At 33.1% G+C, this 20,076-nt stretch overlaps 2 protein-coding genes and 1 long non-coding RNA gene across 3 annotated transcripts; 1 reads left to right on the top strand and 2 right to left on the bottom strand.

Moving 5' to 3' along the window:
* Nucleotides 1–6,194: 6,194 nt before the first annotated feature.
* Nucleotides 6,195–6,677, bottom strand: LOC103436284 (pathogenesis-related protein 1A-like). Its single transcript, XM_008374709.3, has one exon. It carries the CDS (start codon nucleotides 6,675–6,677, stop codon nucleotides 6,195–6,197), a length of 483 nt encoding a protein of 160 aa, XP_008372931.3.
* Nucleotides 6,678–10,372: 3,695 nt separating this feature from the next.
* LOC114825228 (uncharacterized) lies at nucleotides 10,373–11,436 on the top strand. The gene is made up of 3 exons (XR_011581007.1): nucleotides 10,373–10,613; nucleotides 10,697–10,808; nucleotides 11,044–11,436. It is a non-coding gene; the product is annotated as an uncharacterized lncRNA (long non-coding RNA).
* A 7,636-nt stretch (nucleotides 11,437–19,072) lies between these two features.
* Nucleotides 19,073–19,579, bottom strand: LOC103436285 (pathogenesis-related protein 1-like). Its single transcript, XM_008374711.3, has one exon. The coding sequence runs from the start codon at nucleotides 19,577–19,579 to the stop codon at nucleotides 19,073–19,075; it is 507 nt and encodes a 168-aa protein (XP_008372933.3).
* Between the last annotated feature and the right edge of the window lie 497 nt (nucleotides 19,580–20,076).

Here is a 20,076-nt window from a genome sequence, read left to right on the forward strand (position 1 = left end):
ATTCAATAATACTTACTCGGACTCTTCTCTCTTTGTTAAGCTTGTTGATGGTTCAATTGTTATGTTGTTATTGTATGTCGATGATATTATCATCACTGGAAGTGCAACAGAGGCTATTCAACAGGTCATTACAGATCTCACCAAGGAATTTGATCTTAAAGATCTTGGTCCATTGCATTTTTTCTTGGGTATTCAAATTACTTGAACTTCACAGGGGCTGTTCTTATCTCAAGAGCAGCATATTATGGATTTATTGAAGAAAAATGATATGTTGGATTGTAAAGCTGCTGCCACTTCTTGTTTGCCTTCTAGCAGATTGCTTAAAGATGACGGTTAACCATTTAATAATCCATGATTATACAGGAGCATTGTTGGTGCATTGCAGTATCTTGTATTCGCTAGACCTGATATAGCTTTTTTCGTTCATCAAGTTTGCCAGTTTATGCAAGCTCCTATGATTGCTCCTTTTACTGCTGTGAAACGGATATTGCGATACTTAAAAGGTTCAGCTTCCTATGGTGTTACTTATAGCACAGGAGATTTGATGATTAAATTAGTGATGTTGATTAGGCTGGTGACCCTAATGACAGACGCTCTACTACCAGCTTGGTTGTGTTATTGGGCAATAATCTGATATCCTGGTCTTCTAAAAAGCAACCAACCGTATCTCGTTCTTCAACCAAGGCTAAGTATAGGGCATTGTCTTCAACAGCTGCAGAGTTGGATTGGATTCAACAATTACTTACTTTTCTACAAATTAAGCTTTTATATACTCTTGTATTGTTTTGTGATAACTTGTCTGCTCTAGCTCTCTCTTTCAATCCAATTCAACATCAACGGACAAAGCACATTGAGATCGATGTTCACTTTGTGTGCGAATGAGTTGCAACAAAGAAGCTACTGGTTCAATTTATGTCTTCTTTGGAGCAGTTTGCTGTATTCTCACAAAGGGTCTCAATTCACCTATTTTCCACACTCATTGTTCCAACCTCATGCTTGGTTTCTCCAAACATGAGGTAGAGGGGGGATGTTAGAGTATATAAATGAATGCTTAGGATTATGACACTTGGCAATCTACAAGAAAGGAAATTAGTTAGTTTGTTAAGATTAGATAAGGATGTTGTTAGAAGATATGGTTGTAATAAGATCTCCCTATATATGCGGGATTGTATGGATTACTGTCACTAAGAAAAAATATACAAAGATTTTTGTTTCTCTCTCTAAGAGATCTCTCTAGCTTTCTTTCTAAGCTGTCTTATCTTCTTCTCTAAGTTTTCTTATTTTCTCTACAAACTGTGTTCTTCATTTCTGCACTATGGTTTACAATAATGCCCAACCCTTATAGCTCGAAAAGATATTTCCTACACATGTTGAAAAACATGGAACCAAAGAAACAACGCTTTTCTGAACAAAGGATACGTAATGCAATTGAAACATTTATACCCATTAGGAATTATTTAGTCAAAATTCAGGGGAGGCTGAAATGCCTCTGTGAGTCTTCTCAGCTCCTGGAATGGGTGAATAATCGTGGCTTACCACTAGTTGTCCCCCTTTTAAAGAAAAAAAAACCATAGGATATTCTTTAGCTTTGCAAGGTTGGGTCTCAATCGTGTTCAAGTGGAATGAGATTCATAGGTTCTCATTAATATAATTAACGGCAAAGTGCAACTTCGTTGGAGAATTAGGCATTGGTTTTCAAAACTATCGTTCACACATATATTACGAAAAACGAATATCATATAGTTGATACAATGGCACCAATAAAAGAACATTATTATCATAATTGAGTTGAAACCATAGTATCATATAGATGAAAAATGTACTCATTCATGTAAAACTTTTTAATCTTAAAATGTACTCATTCTTAAATATACCAATTTGTTATATGTAAAATGTACCATTCGTTTTAGGGTAAAAGACTGTTTACTACCCTCATGTTTCGTGGTTTTCAACATTTAGTACATCAAGTTTTTTTTGACTCAGAGTCATACCTAAAGTGTAATTTTGGGACAGTCTCATACATCCGTTAGTCAAATTGTTAAATCTGTCGTTAATTGTGACGTGGCGCCCATGTGGACAATGACTGGGCGCCACATGTCATCCACGTTTTTTTTTTTCCTTCTTCTTCTTCTTCTTCTGGGGTTCCGTTTTTTTTTCTTCTTCTTCTTCTGGGTTGCAGGGGGTTGGGGGGACGAACTGGGTTCCCTTTTTTTTTTCTTCTTCTTCCGAATCTGGGTTGCAGATTCGGTTTTTTTTTTTTTTTTTTCTTCCTCCAAATCTGGGTTACAGATTCAGTTTTTTTTTTTTTCTTCTTCTTCTTCTTCCTCCTTCTTCTTCCTTCTTCTTCTTCTTCCTCCGAATCTGGGTTGCAGATTCGGCTTCTTTTTTTTTCCTTCTTCCTCCTTCTTCCTTCTCCTTCTTCTTCTCCTTCTTCTTCCTCCGAATCTGGGGAAGATGAAGGTTTTTTTTTTTTTTTTTTCTTCTTCCTCCTTCTTCCTTCTCCTTCTTCTTCCTCCTTCTTCCTTCTCCTTCTTCTTCTCCTTCTTCCTTCCCCTTCTTCTCCTTCTTCCTTCTTCTTCCTTCCTTCTCCTTCTTCTTCTTCTCCTTCTTCCTCCGAATCTGGGGAAGATGAAGGTTTTTTTTTTTAATATATATTTATGTATTTTATAAATAATTTATTTTTAATTTCCACGTGGGTGACACGTTGCGCTCAATCATTGTCTACGTGGGCGCCACGTCACAGTTAACAGGAGACTTAACAGTTTGACTAATGGATGTATGAGATTGTCCCAAAATTTATACTTTAGGTATGACTCTGAGACGAAAAAAACTTGATGTACTAAATGTTGAAAACCACGAAACATGAGGGTAGTAAACAGTTTTTTACCCTTCTTTTTATATATAAAATCTATTCAATTTTTTTCTAATCCATTTTTAAACTTATATGGGTACATTCTTTTTTCTTTGATTTTAAAATGTATCCATGTCAAGTTTAATCGAAGAAATTTACTAATGTTATTAAGCTTAATATATATATATATATATATATATATATATATATATATATATATATATATTGTGATTTTGAAGAATGTACCCATGTTTTGATACAATAATTTTTTTGGTTAATTTTGATGAATGTACTCATGTTTATATATATATATATATATATATATACACACACACACACACACACACACACTATAGTATATTTATATTTTAATATTTTTAATCCCACAAATTATTGTTTCTTATTTAAAATCTCATTTATATAAACAACTAAAATTTCTAATTTTTAATTTAAAAAATATAGTAACGTACATAAAAATAAATTATTACATTAATTTCAGGAACCTCAATCAAAAATTAAAAACCAACAAGGTTTCAATCAAAGAATATTCATAACTAAAGACTGCATCTAAAGTCTCTCAATAAACAAACTATCAAACTACGAATATTATTTAATTAACGGAAAAATAAATAAAGAAAATTGTCAAGGCAGCTAGAAACTGAAAATTGCATTTTGACTCACTTGTTAAAATAACATATACAATGAACATGATATAGAGAAAACCAAAGCGAACCCTAATTTTAAGGGCAAGAAATCCTAATCCTGGGCCCACAACAAACCCATAAATAATGAACTACATAACTAATATTTTCCAAGACAATACGAGTTTTGTTAAGCAGACACGACAAGACAAACTCTGTTAGGCGGACATGACAAAACAAGCGAGCGATTAAAGTGAGAAAACAAGCAAACAAGCAATCTAAGCGAGCAAACAAGTGACCAGACGAGCAATCAAGCAATTCCAACGACCAACAATCAAACAACAAATTCTGACAATACTGAAACTACGGTTTATGGAAAGAAAATATGAATGCTCCCATTCACTAAATGGACGAAATTTCGATATCCCAATAGCAGCAATAAACGAACAAACAGTCCACTTCATCATCATATACACACCGTCATCTGAGTTGTGACCAGCCCAAATACTCGGGCAATCATTGTGGCACGCAATAGCATACGACAACATTCCTTCTCCAAACCAAGCAATATGGGCCCAACAAGAAGCCCAACTTCTTATCGTTGTTCTTTTTTCTACTTTTTTTTTTTCAATGAACAACAATATTCGTAGCACTCGAAATGAGTTTTGCGGCAGCAACTCGATGCGAGTTCGAGGACAATCAGCAAGACGATGAACTGCGGCAACAAAAGATGGTTTTTAGCGGGTCGGGATCTAGATTTCATTTTAGGCAGCAACAGTGATGGAATCCGGGAACAAGAATCATGATTTCTAGTATTTCTAGATCTGGGAAACAACAGGTTGCGCGAGTACGATCTCCATGACGATTTTGGTCGGTGAGGGGTTGATGGATCAGATTCAATGTGGTTTGGTGGTTCAACAACAGACAGTTGCGCAGTGCACAAATACAAGGCAGCAGGCGTGCGAGACACAGTAACTGGCGGCGAGATCGTCGAGATGAGCAACAGACTCAAATCTAAGATACGGGTATGGTGGTGGGTACATAGCAGCAAATTCAGGCGGGACGCAAAAACTTCTGGCTTTGTTCTCCACGACAGCCAACTTCGCACACAGTCATTTTTCAATATCAACGACAACCGAACTTACTGATCCAAACTAAACAAACAAACAAATGGAGAAGCGTAAGAGGTGAAGAACGACAGACAAACCAAATAGTGAGTGGGAGTTAATATTAGTAATTATTTTTGTTAGAAGAAGGTGCGGACGAATGGAAGAAGTTTATGTTGGATGACTTAGCGCTAAGTGAGAGTTAATATTTTAGTAATTATTTTTGTTATATAATATATTATAATGTTTAATTTTGAATTAATTTGTTTGTATAAAAGGAGTGGTATATTATTGATGAAACGGAGCCGAACCTAATGAGTTCTATGGATGATATATTTAAGAGGTTTTATTGGCCGTGGAAATATGATGTAGCTTGTGATGGAGAAGCACCACCAGCAAAGTAGTTTTTTTTTTTTCGATTTTATGGACGATTAAATTAGATTTATAATTCTGGTTATGCACTAGGTTTGGGTGTGATAGTCTGAAGCGAGTGGTGGTGACCATTACTTATTGGAAGCTATGCTTCCATGACCTTATATTTATGTTGGAGATAAAGTAAGCCCCTCGTTAATTTAATATAAATTTAATTAGAACTTAACGGATGTGATATTTTCAATAAATTAAATACTTCTTTGGAATGTTTAAAAAAATTGAGATCAATTTAAAATGACACTAAAGGGTTGAGGTGTTTTAACTACTTTCTAAATACTAGTAAATAATATAGTATTGTGTATATTATTTATATTTTTCTCGACTATGAACTTATGGCCTCTATAGCATGTGTATTAATATTAGTATAGAAGTGTTAATTCCCAATATTAGAATACTATTTGACAGCATGAAATTAGCCCTGAAAAATCATAATTAATTTTTCCAACCACGTTGCATCAACCCCGCACTCCTTACTCCCGTTACACAACTACAATCTTACCCAAATTTTTCAATCCAGAATTAGGTGAGATCTCCACCTTTACAATATGTTCAGTTCAAATAAAAGTTCCTATACAACTTTCACTTCTTATCGTGTTTAGTTATTATCCCACTTGTAACTGTATAAATCTTACGAGATTAGAAATCTTAGCATTCTTTTTTTTTTTTTTTTTTTTTTTTTTTTTTTACAAATGATGAAATAATTTACACTAAATTCATTTAAATACGGAGATAGAGATTTGAACTTGAGTTTAGAGAGAGTACACTGCTTTGGTCAACTTAATTAAGCTCATGTCTTTCTTAACGTTGATTGTTTGATATTACATTTGTTTCTTATCTCCTTTTTTCAACTACAAAGAAACCAATGCAAAATAGCAAACGAGGATGATAGAGGTATAGAGATGAAGAAAAATGAATAGTATTAAATTACAAAAAAAATAATACTTTGTATTTTTTTCATTTTTTTTATTAATTATTGTGTTTTACCTTTCACAATCAATGATCATGTGCTAGTCACATAAGGGATGTTGAGAGTCCGGATGTATTTCTATACACCGGTTACAATTTAACCGTCTCTCATCCCCAATTTATTTTCTAGTTTCCTGAAAGAACAAAAAATACAAGTGTAGGTGTGTGCGAGCTCACATGCGCATGCATATATAGTGTCTAGTAGGGACGTTCGTCCTCCGGCTGATACATGGGATCGTAGCTGCAAACGACGTAGTTCACTCCATTGTTGCACTTTGAAACACCACATCCTACCTCGGTGGTTTTGCCCCAAATCACAGCAAGGTAGTGACCACATTCCTCTTTGACACATTTGTTTGATTTGTGGTCATAGAACTCCTTCTCGGTAACCCAATATTTGGTGGCATCGGCGGCAGTCATGCCGGCACCTGAGGCCAAGTTCTCACCCCAACGCCCCATTGAGTGCTCCATTACGCAGTCGCCAACTCTTTTGTTAGCATATTCTTTAGCGTACTGGGCTAAGGTCTCGTTCCACTTGAGTGGAGCGTTACCGACCTCAGCTCGGGGCTTGTTGTGTTCATCCATGGTGGCTTTGATCTCTTCAGGGGAAAGGGCGGAGACAAGAGTGAACACTAATGTGGCGGAGAAAACAGAGAATAAAAGCTTCTTGTTGAACGCCATTTTTGTTTCTCAATGTGAAAAGTACTCTTGGATGTTGTAGTATTAGAGAATGTTTAATTAAGAGATGTTTAATTGAAATGGGAGATGAGATTGTGCATATTTATAAAACATATGTCCCAAATAGGATTTAAAAATAGGCCCTTTAAATTTGTGGTGTCGCATTTTTTTAGGGAAGAGACTACCTTAAATTAGAACTTTGGTCAATCTCTTTCCTAATAAAAGTGAGTTTCATTTTCTTGTCGCAAAAAATGAGCTTTCTTTTCTTTTTCTTTTTTTTTCTTTTTTTTAAAGACGAGATGAAGTAAGAAGTGGGTAAACGGCTTAGAATCTGCTGTCCCGAATTCCATGCCTCCTTTGTCTCTTGTTTAGTTTTTTGACACATGTCCTTCAATTTAACTTCACAAAAACACTGTTAACTTTTTATAAAATTAATAAAAAATTAAAGAAATGAAAAACACACCCAAAAAAACTTGTCTTCATGAGGTCGTCAAGATACCCAACCCCCAGAAACTCCCAACACCCGAAATTAATAAATAAAAAATTTGTTTTCAGTTTGGGATTTACCCAACCCCCAAAAACTCCCGACACCCACCCCTCCAACCACATCACCCCAAATTCTGTTTCAGCAATTTAGCTTCATTTCCAATTTCTGTTTTTTTTAGGATGTTTTTGTTGGAAAATATTAGTATATTTAGGTTTATTTGAATACTTAGTTTTCTGGGCTTAGCCCGTTAGCATTAGGGTTTTGATTTCTTACCTTTTAGGATTAGGGTTAGTTTATTATAAATAGTCTGCTTGTTATTCATTTGAGAAAAAAGTTATTAACAATGTAGTCTCTTAGGGTTTTGTAGCCGTTCCGGCATTCTCAGTTGTTTAATAATATTTCTATTATTTTGTTAGTCTCGTTTGTTGCGCACTTTGATATTCAACTTGGTATCAAAGCGGGTTCGATCCTTAGGGTTCAATCCGTTCTCGTTGGTATCAATTTGTTTGTATCAGTTTTGTTTTTCTTCATCTTCCGTTGTTTGTGTTTTTGTTTTAGATTTGTTAGTTGGTATTGATTGTTTCCAAGAAAAAAAAAAAGAAGGAAAAAGAAAAGCAATTGGTTGCTGTTAGTTTAAGGTCCACGGGCAACAAGAAAAAAATGGTTAAGTTTGTTTTTAGGTCCACACGAGTTGTTGGCCTATTTGGAATTGTTTTGTTCGTTTGTTGGTACAATTGAGATATGGAAATCTCGTCCGTTTAGTGACGGGTTCTTTCCATACTCTCAACACTAGCCAGTTTGAACCAGAATCAATTTACTAGCAAGAATCAAGAATCAAGAATCAAGAACGAGTTTGCCAGTCAAGTCAAGTTTGCATGCCTGCTAGTCCGCCTAACGGAGCCAGTCCGCATCTGCTTGTTTTCAAACTCATGTCGTATACTGCCATGAGTTTGACGAGGGGTGTTGGAAAATATTAGTATATTTAGGTTTATTTGAATGCTTAGTTTTCTGGGCTTAGCCCGTTAGCATTAGGGTTTTGATTTCTTAACTTTTAGGATTAGGGTTAGTTTATTATAAATAGCCTGCTTGTTATTCATTTGAGAAAAAAGTTATTCACAATGTAGTCTCTTAGGGTTTTGTAGCCGTTCCGGCATTCTCGGTTGTTTAATAATATTTCTATTATTTTGTTAGTCTCGTTTGTTGCGCACTCTGATATTCAACTGTTTTTTCATATTTCTTGAAAATTGAGTTGGATAGGATTGGATTGAATTACATGGAGGAGGATGGCTGTAATTTTTCAGCTGTGGATTCTACTACGAGTTGGCTTCAGAAGTCCCAGCAAAGGGCAAAGAAGAAGGCGACAGTGGGGGAATTCGAAGGACGATGATTCCGATAAGGCGCCGTCAATAGTAGCCCAATTTACCAAGGTCGACTCCTCCACTGCCTTCTTAAGCAAACCCAAATCACGCTCTTTCAAATCCATTTCCCTAATCATTCCCCAAATCCCACCACCGCCTCTCGCTCCTCCGCCTTTGCCCAATTCAATTTTCTCTTCCTCTCTCCAATGCGCCCCTCGATGAAATCACACTCTCTCTCCTTCTCCCTCACATAATCCTCCACCTCCATCAATCGTCGCTTTTGAACAGCAACCTCATCGATGTGTTCTTGAATCAATGATTGGAGCGAGAGTAGAAGGGGAAAAGGATCGAACTTTTGCTGCCGGCATTCTTTATTTTTTCTTTAATTTTTAAATTTTTTTTTAATATATTGATAGTTAAGGATGTTAGTTACTAGATTAAGTAGTAGACACGTCAATCAAATAAGAAGGGAGACATAAACGAGGCATCAAAATCGGGATAGCAGATCTGCAGCCGTAAATAACCTTTTATAACTTGTACGACAACACTAGAAAAAAAAAGAAAACTAATGAAAAGGGCTTGAAAACTTTGAGTTTTAATGATAAGGACAAAATAAAGGGTAAAGTGAATAGTACCAGGTTTGACTTTTTAGTATAAAAATGTGGTTTTTCGTTAAAGTGAACAGTACCGTGGACTTTTCGTTAAAACTCCCTAGAAAAAATTTCCCCAATTCTTACGAATATTAGTTGGTAAATTACACAAATTTGCGAAATTACTCTCTTAACTTTTTAATTACCCAATTTACCCCACATTTTCAAATTTTTACATTTCGGTCATGTCCCACATTTTGTCAAATTTGTCGTGTAACATTTATCTTTATTAGCAACAGTTTTTCTTTTCCCCAATCTCTCTACCCTTAATAGATATTTTTTCGGGGTGTGATATTGGAACAAAAACCGTCTATTTAAAGGAAACACTCTTACAATTATCAGAGTTATTACCAACTATTAGTAGAAAAAACTATTTGCATGACAGAACTGTAGGCTATGAAATAAATTTCGTTGCACAAGACATATTTGCACAACGATAACTGTTGTTCGTCACTCAAAATGTCCATGACAACAAATTTTGTGCAACCTACATTTGCTTGGTGAATATTTTTGCTCGTTAGGCAAGAACTGGAAAAATACTTGTTAAAATGATAATTTGGCTTCAAATTTTGAACGACGAAAGGTTTCGTTGTAAGACATATTCTGAAATCACAGCAACAAGACATTAGGATCACGAATAAATCAAATCAATATGAAATAGAGATCGACTAATTATATTGAACTTATCTGTAGAATTCGGAAGACATGGTTATGAAGGTGAAGCCATTGATCCTTGCGAACAAAGTAGAAGTAGTCTTCTACTTCCAATACCTCTCAATGAACTCTACTATCGAAATAGGCTTATAGTTTTCATGAGTTTCTATCCGGTATGGAAGCAGGGACTGCTCCTAGGTTATATAGCTAGGGTTTCAATCAATTCATCCCTATTATCGGAAAGGATATCAACCCAAATCATATCTCATCAATTATAGTCCCATCATGACTCTTATTCCTTGTATTTACTTAATAAAGGCCCTTAATTGATTGCATGTAATTAGGACTCCAATATGTTTATTTCCTTGAGACACTGAGAGTCCTAGAGATTTCATTAACTTAATTGCCAAGTCAACTATTCCCTCAATTATTCTCGGCATAATTCATTGTCATTCACAAAATGGTTTTACATTCGTTGCCTAGAAAAACAGGATGACGAATGCCTTTCCAGGTTCACCTTGCAAAGCCCCAGAAATTTAGGTGGAACAATAATGGCAGAAATTTATTGGGCGATGAAGAAGGCACTTGAGGAGACGAAGAGCTTTGCCACACAAGGGTTCACGGGTTTGTGTTTAAATCCCAAGTCCACTTCTCTCCTCATTTCCTCTCTTCCTCATCTTCTTCCCAAATCCCAATGTTTCTTTCCCCCCGAACTCCAAAAACTCCTTCTATCCCAACTACCAAATCTTCATTCTTTCCTTTTTCCCACTCTTAGTGTCAACGATCGAAGGTATCCACAGTAATTCTATCTTTCTCCCAAGTGGAACTGATTTTTTTTGTTTAATTATGATAATTGTGGTTATAATTTTGTAGATGCCATGTTTGGTAATTACATCGGATTCCACAGCTTCTGTTGTTTCTCCAAATGAGCACGCATCTGGCAATGCACCGATTGTGACATGTAAGGGAAAAGGATCACAGACAGGTAATACTCAATTTGTATGAACTTTAAGGTTGTTTTTTGTTGCAAAGTTTAATTGCATAATTAAATTAAAAGTTGATTATTATACTTGATTGGTTGTTGCAAATCTTGGTTGGATGTGGACATTATGTATATCAAGGTTTAGAGGTTATGATAAATTTTTATTATTATGGGAGGTTATGAACAAATTTTTCGGTGGAATTTTAGGTTTGGTTTTGAACAAATTCTTTTTTCGTAGGAAAAAAAAAATGGAAGGTCTTGCACAATCAGACATATGATGAATGATCATTGGATGCACTTCAACTGTGATACCATGCGGCAAATACATTATGAGAAGGAGGTGCACTTTAAGCTAGTTATGCAATGGTCGTCCTGGATGAAGTGTCTGAGGATAGACCTTGCAATTTCTTACACAACACGAAAACGACACAAAAAAAAGAGGTTTTGGATCAACACGATAACTAATTGGGTCGTTATAGGGTTACATGTTAAGAACCCATTAATAACGGGTCATTAATGGGTTTACACATAGGTATCTCGTGGGCCACCCATTCGACCCATTAAGAGAAAAATGATTTTGATGATTTTAAAGTTAAACTACTAAAAAAACTTACTATAAAATTCAATAGCCGTAATGTATGTATTATATATTAAATATGTATTATTATTCTGTATAAGTTCAAAAGAAATTAAGTTTTATTTATTTATATATTTTTATTATCATTACTGGGATAAATTTTACAGATTAATAGTACATATAGTTTTTTCCTCTCTCTTATACAGTCATACTCATAAATGTTTTACTCTCTTAAAAGTGAGATTAAAACATTATACAAACATTAAAAAATAAAAATATCAAAGTAGTTTAAAAATACTAAACACATTAAAAATTGTTTTTTCATTAGGCTCTTATTTTGGGGTATGTATACCTTTAATACTTGAAAGATAGACATGTTTTTATGTTTTGAAGCAATATTTATGTGACAATGTGGTATGTATATACTACTTTAGTATTATGTTTTTCATTTGATTATTTATTTGGTTTAAAAATATATTTTCTTTAATGAGTAACGGGTAAGGTCATATTACCCGTTCATTTTAACAGGTGTTACATGACACAACCTGTTAAGATATCGGGTATGACACTAACACAAGAAACAAGACACGAATGTCAGGTCTACCCGAGGGGAGGAAATTATTGTTGAATGACCCATCACTAAGTGTTAATTAGTAATTTAGTTATTAACATTTTCATACTTTTGTGCATAACATGCGTACTTTATTATTGATGATATCAATACTTACACGATGAATTACAACGATGATATCTTCAAGAGGCGTTACAAGAAGCGAAGCATTATGCCGATCAAGCTACCCAGGCACCACCACCACAGTCATTGTTTATTTTGATTAAGATAGTAATATTTAATTTGGTATGTATGTACGCTTTAAATATGTGAAAGCGACAAATTTACTAATTTGTATCCGGATTAATATAATATTTTATATGCTTTAAATATTTTATTTGCTTAATTTCTATTATAGATTTATAATAATAAAACAAAGAATAATAAAATTAAAACAAAATAAAGAATGTGGAAACCTTTACACAACAATCATTATTTCGTCGCCCAAAGCGTGGTTACGTGACGAATTGTGCGTTGCCTAAAGCCCAAATGCAACTAGGGTTTGGCTTGGAAATGGGCAACGAAGTTCTAGCTTGGGTGACAAAATGCTTCGTTGCGTAAAAACTTCGTCTATTTAATCATTTTCTCCAATCGCGAAAGGTAGATTTCAAAAGTGTTTAACTAAAAAATCTGATAGCCGCCTCTCTTTCCCTATCTCGTCCCCTCTCTCTTTCCCTCTCTCTTGCCTTATAATCCACACTCTATTCATCTTACTTCTTCGGCCTTCACGTGAAATTTGTCCATCCACTCACTTGAAAGCAATAACGGTAATTTTGATTTCGTAATATATCTTCTTTTAATGTTGAACTAAAAATAACAAAATTAAGTTTGTTTTCTATAGGTTTCTTGTATACGATTATTGGTGCATAACGAATTCAAAATTAATTTCTTGATTTTTTTATATTTATTTTATTTTATTTTATGTAGTAGTTTGATAGAAGTACTACATTTGTGTATTCAAATATTTTTGTACACCACATACAAATTTATTTTGTGTTGTACAAAGTTATAGTACTTAACTTCGTAAGCATTTGTTCAAGAAAACTTAGTTTTCCGTTTGATATTAGTTAGATTTAGCACATGGATGCGAATCCATTACTGCAATCCAATTGATTTTTGAATTGTCCCATGAATCCATTACTACAATCCAATTGATTTTTTTAATTGTCCCATTTTTTTACAGTTTGGGAGTACACATTTGTGTGTCATAGTTTACAATCCACGGATTAGGTTTCGATCATGGGATTTTTGGTAACATTTCATTGCTATCTTCGAGTGCATATTAGGTATTTGATATCTAAGCCATGTACTGGGAAAACTGTACAAAGATGTGGCTGAAATTTTTCCACGACGAAATCTAATCATGGTGGAGCCATAAATTACGGCGCATAAATTTGCATTCCCTAATGGGATAGGCATAAAGTGACACGACATAGTTGAACTTGTTCTAATCCTTGCATATTTAATGTGTTCACACACAAAATGGATAGACAGTGCATATACAATCCGAACAGAGTTGCTAATGAATATTTAGATTTGATAGATCGTTTTATTAACTTTGCAAAGGAACACAACTAGGGTTCAACTCAAATCAAGTGTCTAGGTCAGAAAAGTAACAACTCAAAATGGGAGATATTGGAAATGTTCGATATCATTTGGTAAAAAATGGGATTATGCAGACCTACACATGATGGAATAATTTGTAAAAATAGAAGTTCTCAATTGAAAAAGTATGTCTTATTTTCTATATGCTTTAGATTTAGCCCCTTACAGCTGTTGAACTCTAGACATAAACCCACCTATATTAAAACATCTAAATAAAACCCAAATTTTGAATTTGATGCCATGTAAGACAAAAGATGTCTATACATTTAAATTTATTTACAACACCATGCCACCAACATTAACATGGCTATTACGGTTTTTTTTTGTAGGCTTTTAATTTATTGTCTTTTGTTTGTCAACAACATTCAATTAGTTTAAGTTTGTTTTTTTTTTTTGCTTTTAATTTTTTTTTTAGAAAAAAAAAAGAAGTTCGTTTCTTCTTTTATGTGAAATCGCCTAATCCAAATCTAATTAGTTCAATATACATGCTATTGAAAAAGTAGATACATTAACTTGTGAAATTTAAAAAAAAAAAAAAGGTAAAAATAAACTAGTAGATGCATTGTTTCTTGTAAAAACCATACGATAGTTACATTATTTTCATAAAAAAAAAACAATATGTAATTTTTTTTTTATAAATTACACAATAGGTACACAATTTTCGTAAAAATTAAATAATAGGTACTTTATTTTTCGAAGAAAAAAAAAACTAGTAGAAACATTGTTTCTTTTAAAAATTAAACAATGAATTTATAAGGTAAATTAGTTTGCATGTATTTTGCATATATGGGTTTGTTATTATGTAGGTAAATTATTTTTCATGCATTTTACATATACTGGGTATATTATTTTTCTTTTTTTAAGCAATCTAACATTTAAAATTTTTAATAGTAGGTGCACTATTTGACTCAAATGTTTTTTTTTTTTTGTAGGTAAATTATTTTGCATGAATTTTACATATATCAAGCGCATATATGTGTGTGTGTGAAATAATTTACCTACATTAATATGTAAAATATAATTTTATGGACTTAATTAAGCATGTATAGTAGGCAATGAATTTATAACATCAATGTTTCCTTTTTTTGTAAAATCATTAATTCTCCCTTACCATCCATCCACATGGCATTAATTATGTACATCAAACATTCAAATAGGGTTTATAAAAAAAAAAAATTCAAATAGGGGTATTTTAGGCATGAAATTTTTTTAATGTGTGAAGTCAAACATAATTAATGAATTTGTTGATGTGGAATCTAGTCAATGGGTTTTACTCAAGAAAAAAACTTATATCGGGTTTTATGTAGAGAAAATTAAGTTTTAGGGGCTAAAGTCATATTTTCAGTAAAAACAATTAGGAGTTGAATCCCTCGGCCTTATTAAACTTGAGTTGTTCATTTTGGTTCCATGTTTGTTGATCACTTTGTTTGTTCTTAAAGTTCGTGTATACACTAGGCCTGGAAAACGGGTCGTGTCTGTCGTGTTTGTGTCATTTTCGTGTAACACTTGTTATCTTAACAGGTCGTGTCGTGTCACACCTGTTATCTTAACAGGTCGGGTAAAGTGACCCGACCCGTTATGACCCTTTAAGAAAATTTGTTTTTCCTTAAATATGCACATACCACACATTGCCACATAAATATTACTTCAAAACATTAAAACACATTTATCGTTTAAGTACTACATCTACACTCGAAAATAAGAGCCTAATAAAAAAACATTCATGCACTACTAGTCAATTTTTTAAATTTAATTTAATATATAGATTCACTAATACTTAAGAGTTTATTCATACTTTCATTAAGTATAACATAAGATTTTGTGGTATCCACTAGTGTGAATAATTTAAATTGAAGATCGAGTTCATTCATTGTATTCATATAGGGTCAAGGAGTGTAGCTGTAAAAAATCATCAAAATCGGAGTTAAAATAACCGTTAAATTGTGATTTTTCATTGATAACTGTCAAAAAATTTTGTCCCATTACTTGATCTCTGAATGTTTTTTTTTTTTTTTTTTTTGCGATTTTTGGTGTATGCGATCTTGAAGCATATACAAACAAGTTTGATGGTTGAATCGTTAAAATTAGTTTCGTAGAATATGTATCCCATCAAAACGATAGATTCACTAACACTTGGAGTTTATTTATACTTTCACTAAGTATAACATAAGATTTTATGGTATCCACATGTATAAATATTTTAAATTGAAGATCGAGCTCATTCTTAGTATTCATATATGGTCAAGGAGTGTAGCTATAAAAAATCATCAAAATCGGAGTTAAACTAACTGTTAAATCGTGATTTTTCGTTGATAACAGTAAAAAAAAATTGTCCCATTACTTGGTATCTCTGAATGTTTGTTTATTGCGATCTTTGGAGAATGTGATCTCGAAGCATATACAAACAAGTTTGACGGTTGGATCGTTGGAATTAGTTTTGTAGAATACGTTTCCCATCAACACGATAGATTCACTAACAGAGTTTATTTATACTTTCATTAAGTATAACATAAGATTTTGTGGTATCCACTTGTGTAAATATTTTAAATTGAAGATTGAGTTCATTCATTGTATTCATATAGGGTCAAGGAGTGTATCTGTAAAAAATCATCAAAATCGGATTTAAATAACCATTAAATCATGATTTTTCGTTGATAACTGTCGAAAAGTTGTGTCCCGTTACTTGATCTCTGAATGTTTGTTTATTGCAATTTTTGGCGTATGAGATCTCGAAGCATATAAAAACAAGTTTGACGGTTAGATTGTTGACATTAGTTTCGTAGAATGCGTATCCCATCAAAACGATAGATTCATTAACACTTAGAGTTTATTTATACTTTCATTAAATATAACATAAGATTTTGTGGTATCCACTTGTGTAAATATTTTAAATTGAAGAACGAATTCATTCATTGTATTCATATAGGGTCAAGGAGTGTAGCTGTAAAAAAAACATCAAAATCGGAGTTAAAACAACCGTTAAATCGTGATTTTTCGTTGATAACCGTCGAAACGTTTTGTCTTGTTACTTGATATCTGAATGTTTATTTTTCACAATTTTTGGCGTATGCGATCTCGAAACATATACAAACAAGTTTGACGGTTGGATCATTGAAATTAGTTTCGTAGAATTCGTATCTCATCAAAACGATAGATTCACTAACATTTAGAGTTTATTTATACTTTCATTTTGTGGTATCTACTTGTGTAAATATTTTAAATTGAAGATCGAGTTCATTCATTGTATTCATATAGGGTCAAGGAGTGTATCTATAAAACATCATCAAAATCGGAATTAAAATAACCGTTAAATCGTGATTTTTCGTTGATAACTGTCGAAAAAGTTTTGTGCCATTACTTGGTCTCTGAATGTTTGTTTATTGCAATTTTTGGCGTATGTGATCTCAAAGCATATACAAACAAGTTTGACAGTTGGATAGTTGGAATTAGTTTCGTAGAATGCGTTTCCCATCAACACGATAGATTCACTAACACTTGGAGTTTATTTATACTTTCATTAAGTATAACATAAGATTTTGTGGTATCCACTTGTGTAAATATTTTCAATTGAAGATCGAGTTCATTCATTGTATTCATATAGGGTCAAGGAGTGTATCTATAAAACATCATCAAAATCGGAATTAAAATAACCGTTAAATCATGATTTTTCGTTGATAACCGTCGAAAATTTTTGTCCCATTACTTGATTTCTGAATGTTTATTTTTTGTGATTTTTGGTGTATGCGATCTTGAAGCATATACAAACAAGTTTGACGGTTGGATTGTTGAAATTAGTTTCGTAGAATGTGTATGTCATCAAAACGATAAATTCAATAACACTTGGAGTTTATTTATACTTTCATTAAGTATAACATAAGATTTTGTGGTATCCACTAGTGTAAATATTTAAATTGAAGATTGAATTCGTTCATTGTATTCATATAGGGTCAAAGAGTGTAGCTGTAAAAAATTATCAAAATCAGAGTTAAAATAACCATTAAAATCGTGAATTTTTGTTGATAACTGTCGAAACGTTTTGTCCCATTACTTAATCTCTGAATGTTTGTTTTTTGTGATTTTTGGCGTATGCAATCTCGAAGCATATACAAACAAGTTTGACGGTTGGATCATTGAAATTAGTTTCGTAGAATGCATATCTCATCAAAACGATAGATTAACTAACACTTAGAGTTTATTTATACTTTCCTTAAGTATAACATAAGATTTTGTGGTATCCACATGTGTAAATATTTTAAATTGAAGATCAAATTCATTCGTTGTATTCATATAAGGTCTGTGTAGCTGTAAAAAATCATCAAAATCAGAGTTAAAATAACTGTTAAATCATGATTTTTCGTTTTATTACCGTCGAAAAGTTTTGTCCCGTTACTTGATCTCTGAATATTTGTTTTTTGCGATTTTTTGCTGATGCGATCTCGAAGCATATACAAACAAGTTTGACGATTGGATCGTTGAAATTAGTTTCGTAGAATTCGCATCCCATCAAGTTCAATGATATATATATATATATATATATATATATATATTTATTAAGTAGATTTAAATTTATTTATTTTGAACGTATAAGTTTATAACACTTGAAAAATTAAATGGTATGTATTTTTAAGCCGATCCAATGGTCACCAATTTTTAAAATTTAATTTAATATATATATTTATAATTATTATAGTTTTTAAGGGTATAAAATTGTTAAATTAATATATATATATATATATATAATTATTATAGTATTTTTTAGGGTTATAAAATTATAAAATTAATATTTTGCTTATCGTGTATCGTGTTACCCACGTGTATACCTGAACCAACATGTTATCTTAACAGATGCTTATCAGGTTACCCGATAACGACCCGATTTGTTATCGTGTCGATCCAAACAGCTGTTAATTTCGTGTTGTGTCGGGTTATTGGGTCCTGTCAGGAATTGCCAGGTCTAGTATACACACGCATATATTCTGTTTATTTTTAGTTCTTGCATTTATATTTTCATAGGTTTTTTTTTTTTTGGAGAAATACATTATCATATTGTATTATATAACACAAACACTTTTTTCCTTCAGAGCAAGCATGCTGCATATATAACAAAAGCAGTTAAATTGGGTTAAAAGCTGAAACAAGGAACGTCTCCGCTAGAAAGTGGACCATATTGTATAGTAATGGGACAAATAATCAAATATTGTTCATCACATGTTTTATAAAAGTGAGGTCCGCATTCACTTGATTCCCAACTATTATTAATTAATACAAATATTCTAACCACCAACATCTAAAAATTGTTTGTAGCTCGTGCCCGCCGTGATAAATTTCAGCTTTATCAAATGTTTCCAATTGTTGTGACTTTATAGAATGAGCTTATCGATCGTCACTTGCGTCTTGAGTTATTGAGTTTTACATATATATTAGTAATTTGAGACGTCACAGCAACAATAAACTGGCTTCACTTAAATTCTCCTTTTAGTATGGACGTTCATCCTCATAGTTACCAGGAGGATCATAGCTGCAGATGACAAAAACCCAATTATTGTCACACTTGGCCCTTGCACATCCAAGATGAATCGAGTTGCGCCAAACCACCTGAGTATAATGGCCGCATTCATCACCAACACACTTATTGGAGGCGTAGTTATAGTTGGGTTTCTCAGTCACCCAAAACTTCACGGCTTGAGCACCGGTCATTTCTCCATAGCCTTCAGCCAAGTTCTCACCATAAGGCCCTCCTGAGTGCTCCATGTCACACCCTCTCACTCTTGTATTGGCATACTGCTGAGCATAGGCTGCTACAGTGTCGTTCCATTTGATCGGACCGACACCAACTGCTGCCCGAGCTCTGTTGTGTTCATCGACGAAGTCTTGGTGAGGGTTAGGGGGATAATAACCGACTTTCCGGGCTAGGGAGGTATGAGCAGCTAAGATTAATGCTGTGGAGAATATGCATAGTAAAAGTTTACTAGAGTACCCCATTTTTCTGTATCTTTGTGTAAGATGCAGGTGGGAATATCAGAGGTTGGTCTTAACACAAATGGGACATGGGATTATGGTATTTATAGAGAGAAGCTTCAGTCACAATAATTGTTTAACTAAGAGGGCTAAAATAGGAATTCTAAATAAAATTATTAAAATAATTTTTACTTTGTTAAAAGATATTCTAAATAATCTCTGGAAAAATATATGATGAATAATATAAAATAAATTTTGTACTTCACTAACTTTATCCCAAACTTTTTAATAGATATCGCACCTAATATGATCAAAATTATTACTTATTCTGAATAATTTAGGGTTTTTTGGTTCAATATTGAATAATATAAGTAGAAGTAGGCTATTTCAACCAGGTGAAGTAGGCTCAAAACTAATGATGCTTGCACAAAAGGACAGCAATAACATGGCTAACGTCAAGGGGTTGCTGGACTTTTGCACCCATTGAAGACGACCCCACATTTCATCCAATTAACCAATAA

Source organism: Malus domestica, chromosome 05 (assembly GCF_042453785.1).
Source record: "Malus domestica chromosome 05, GDT2T_hap1".
Taxonomy (NCBI): Eukaryota; Viridiplantae; Streptophyta; class Magnoliopsida; order Rosales; family Rosaceae; genus Malus; species Malus domestica.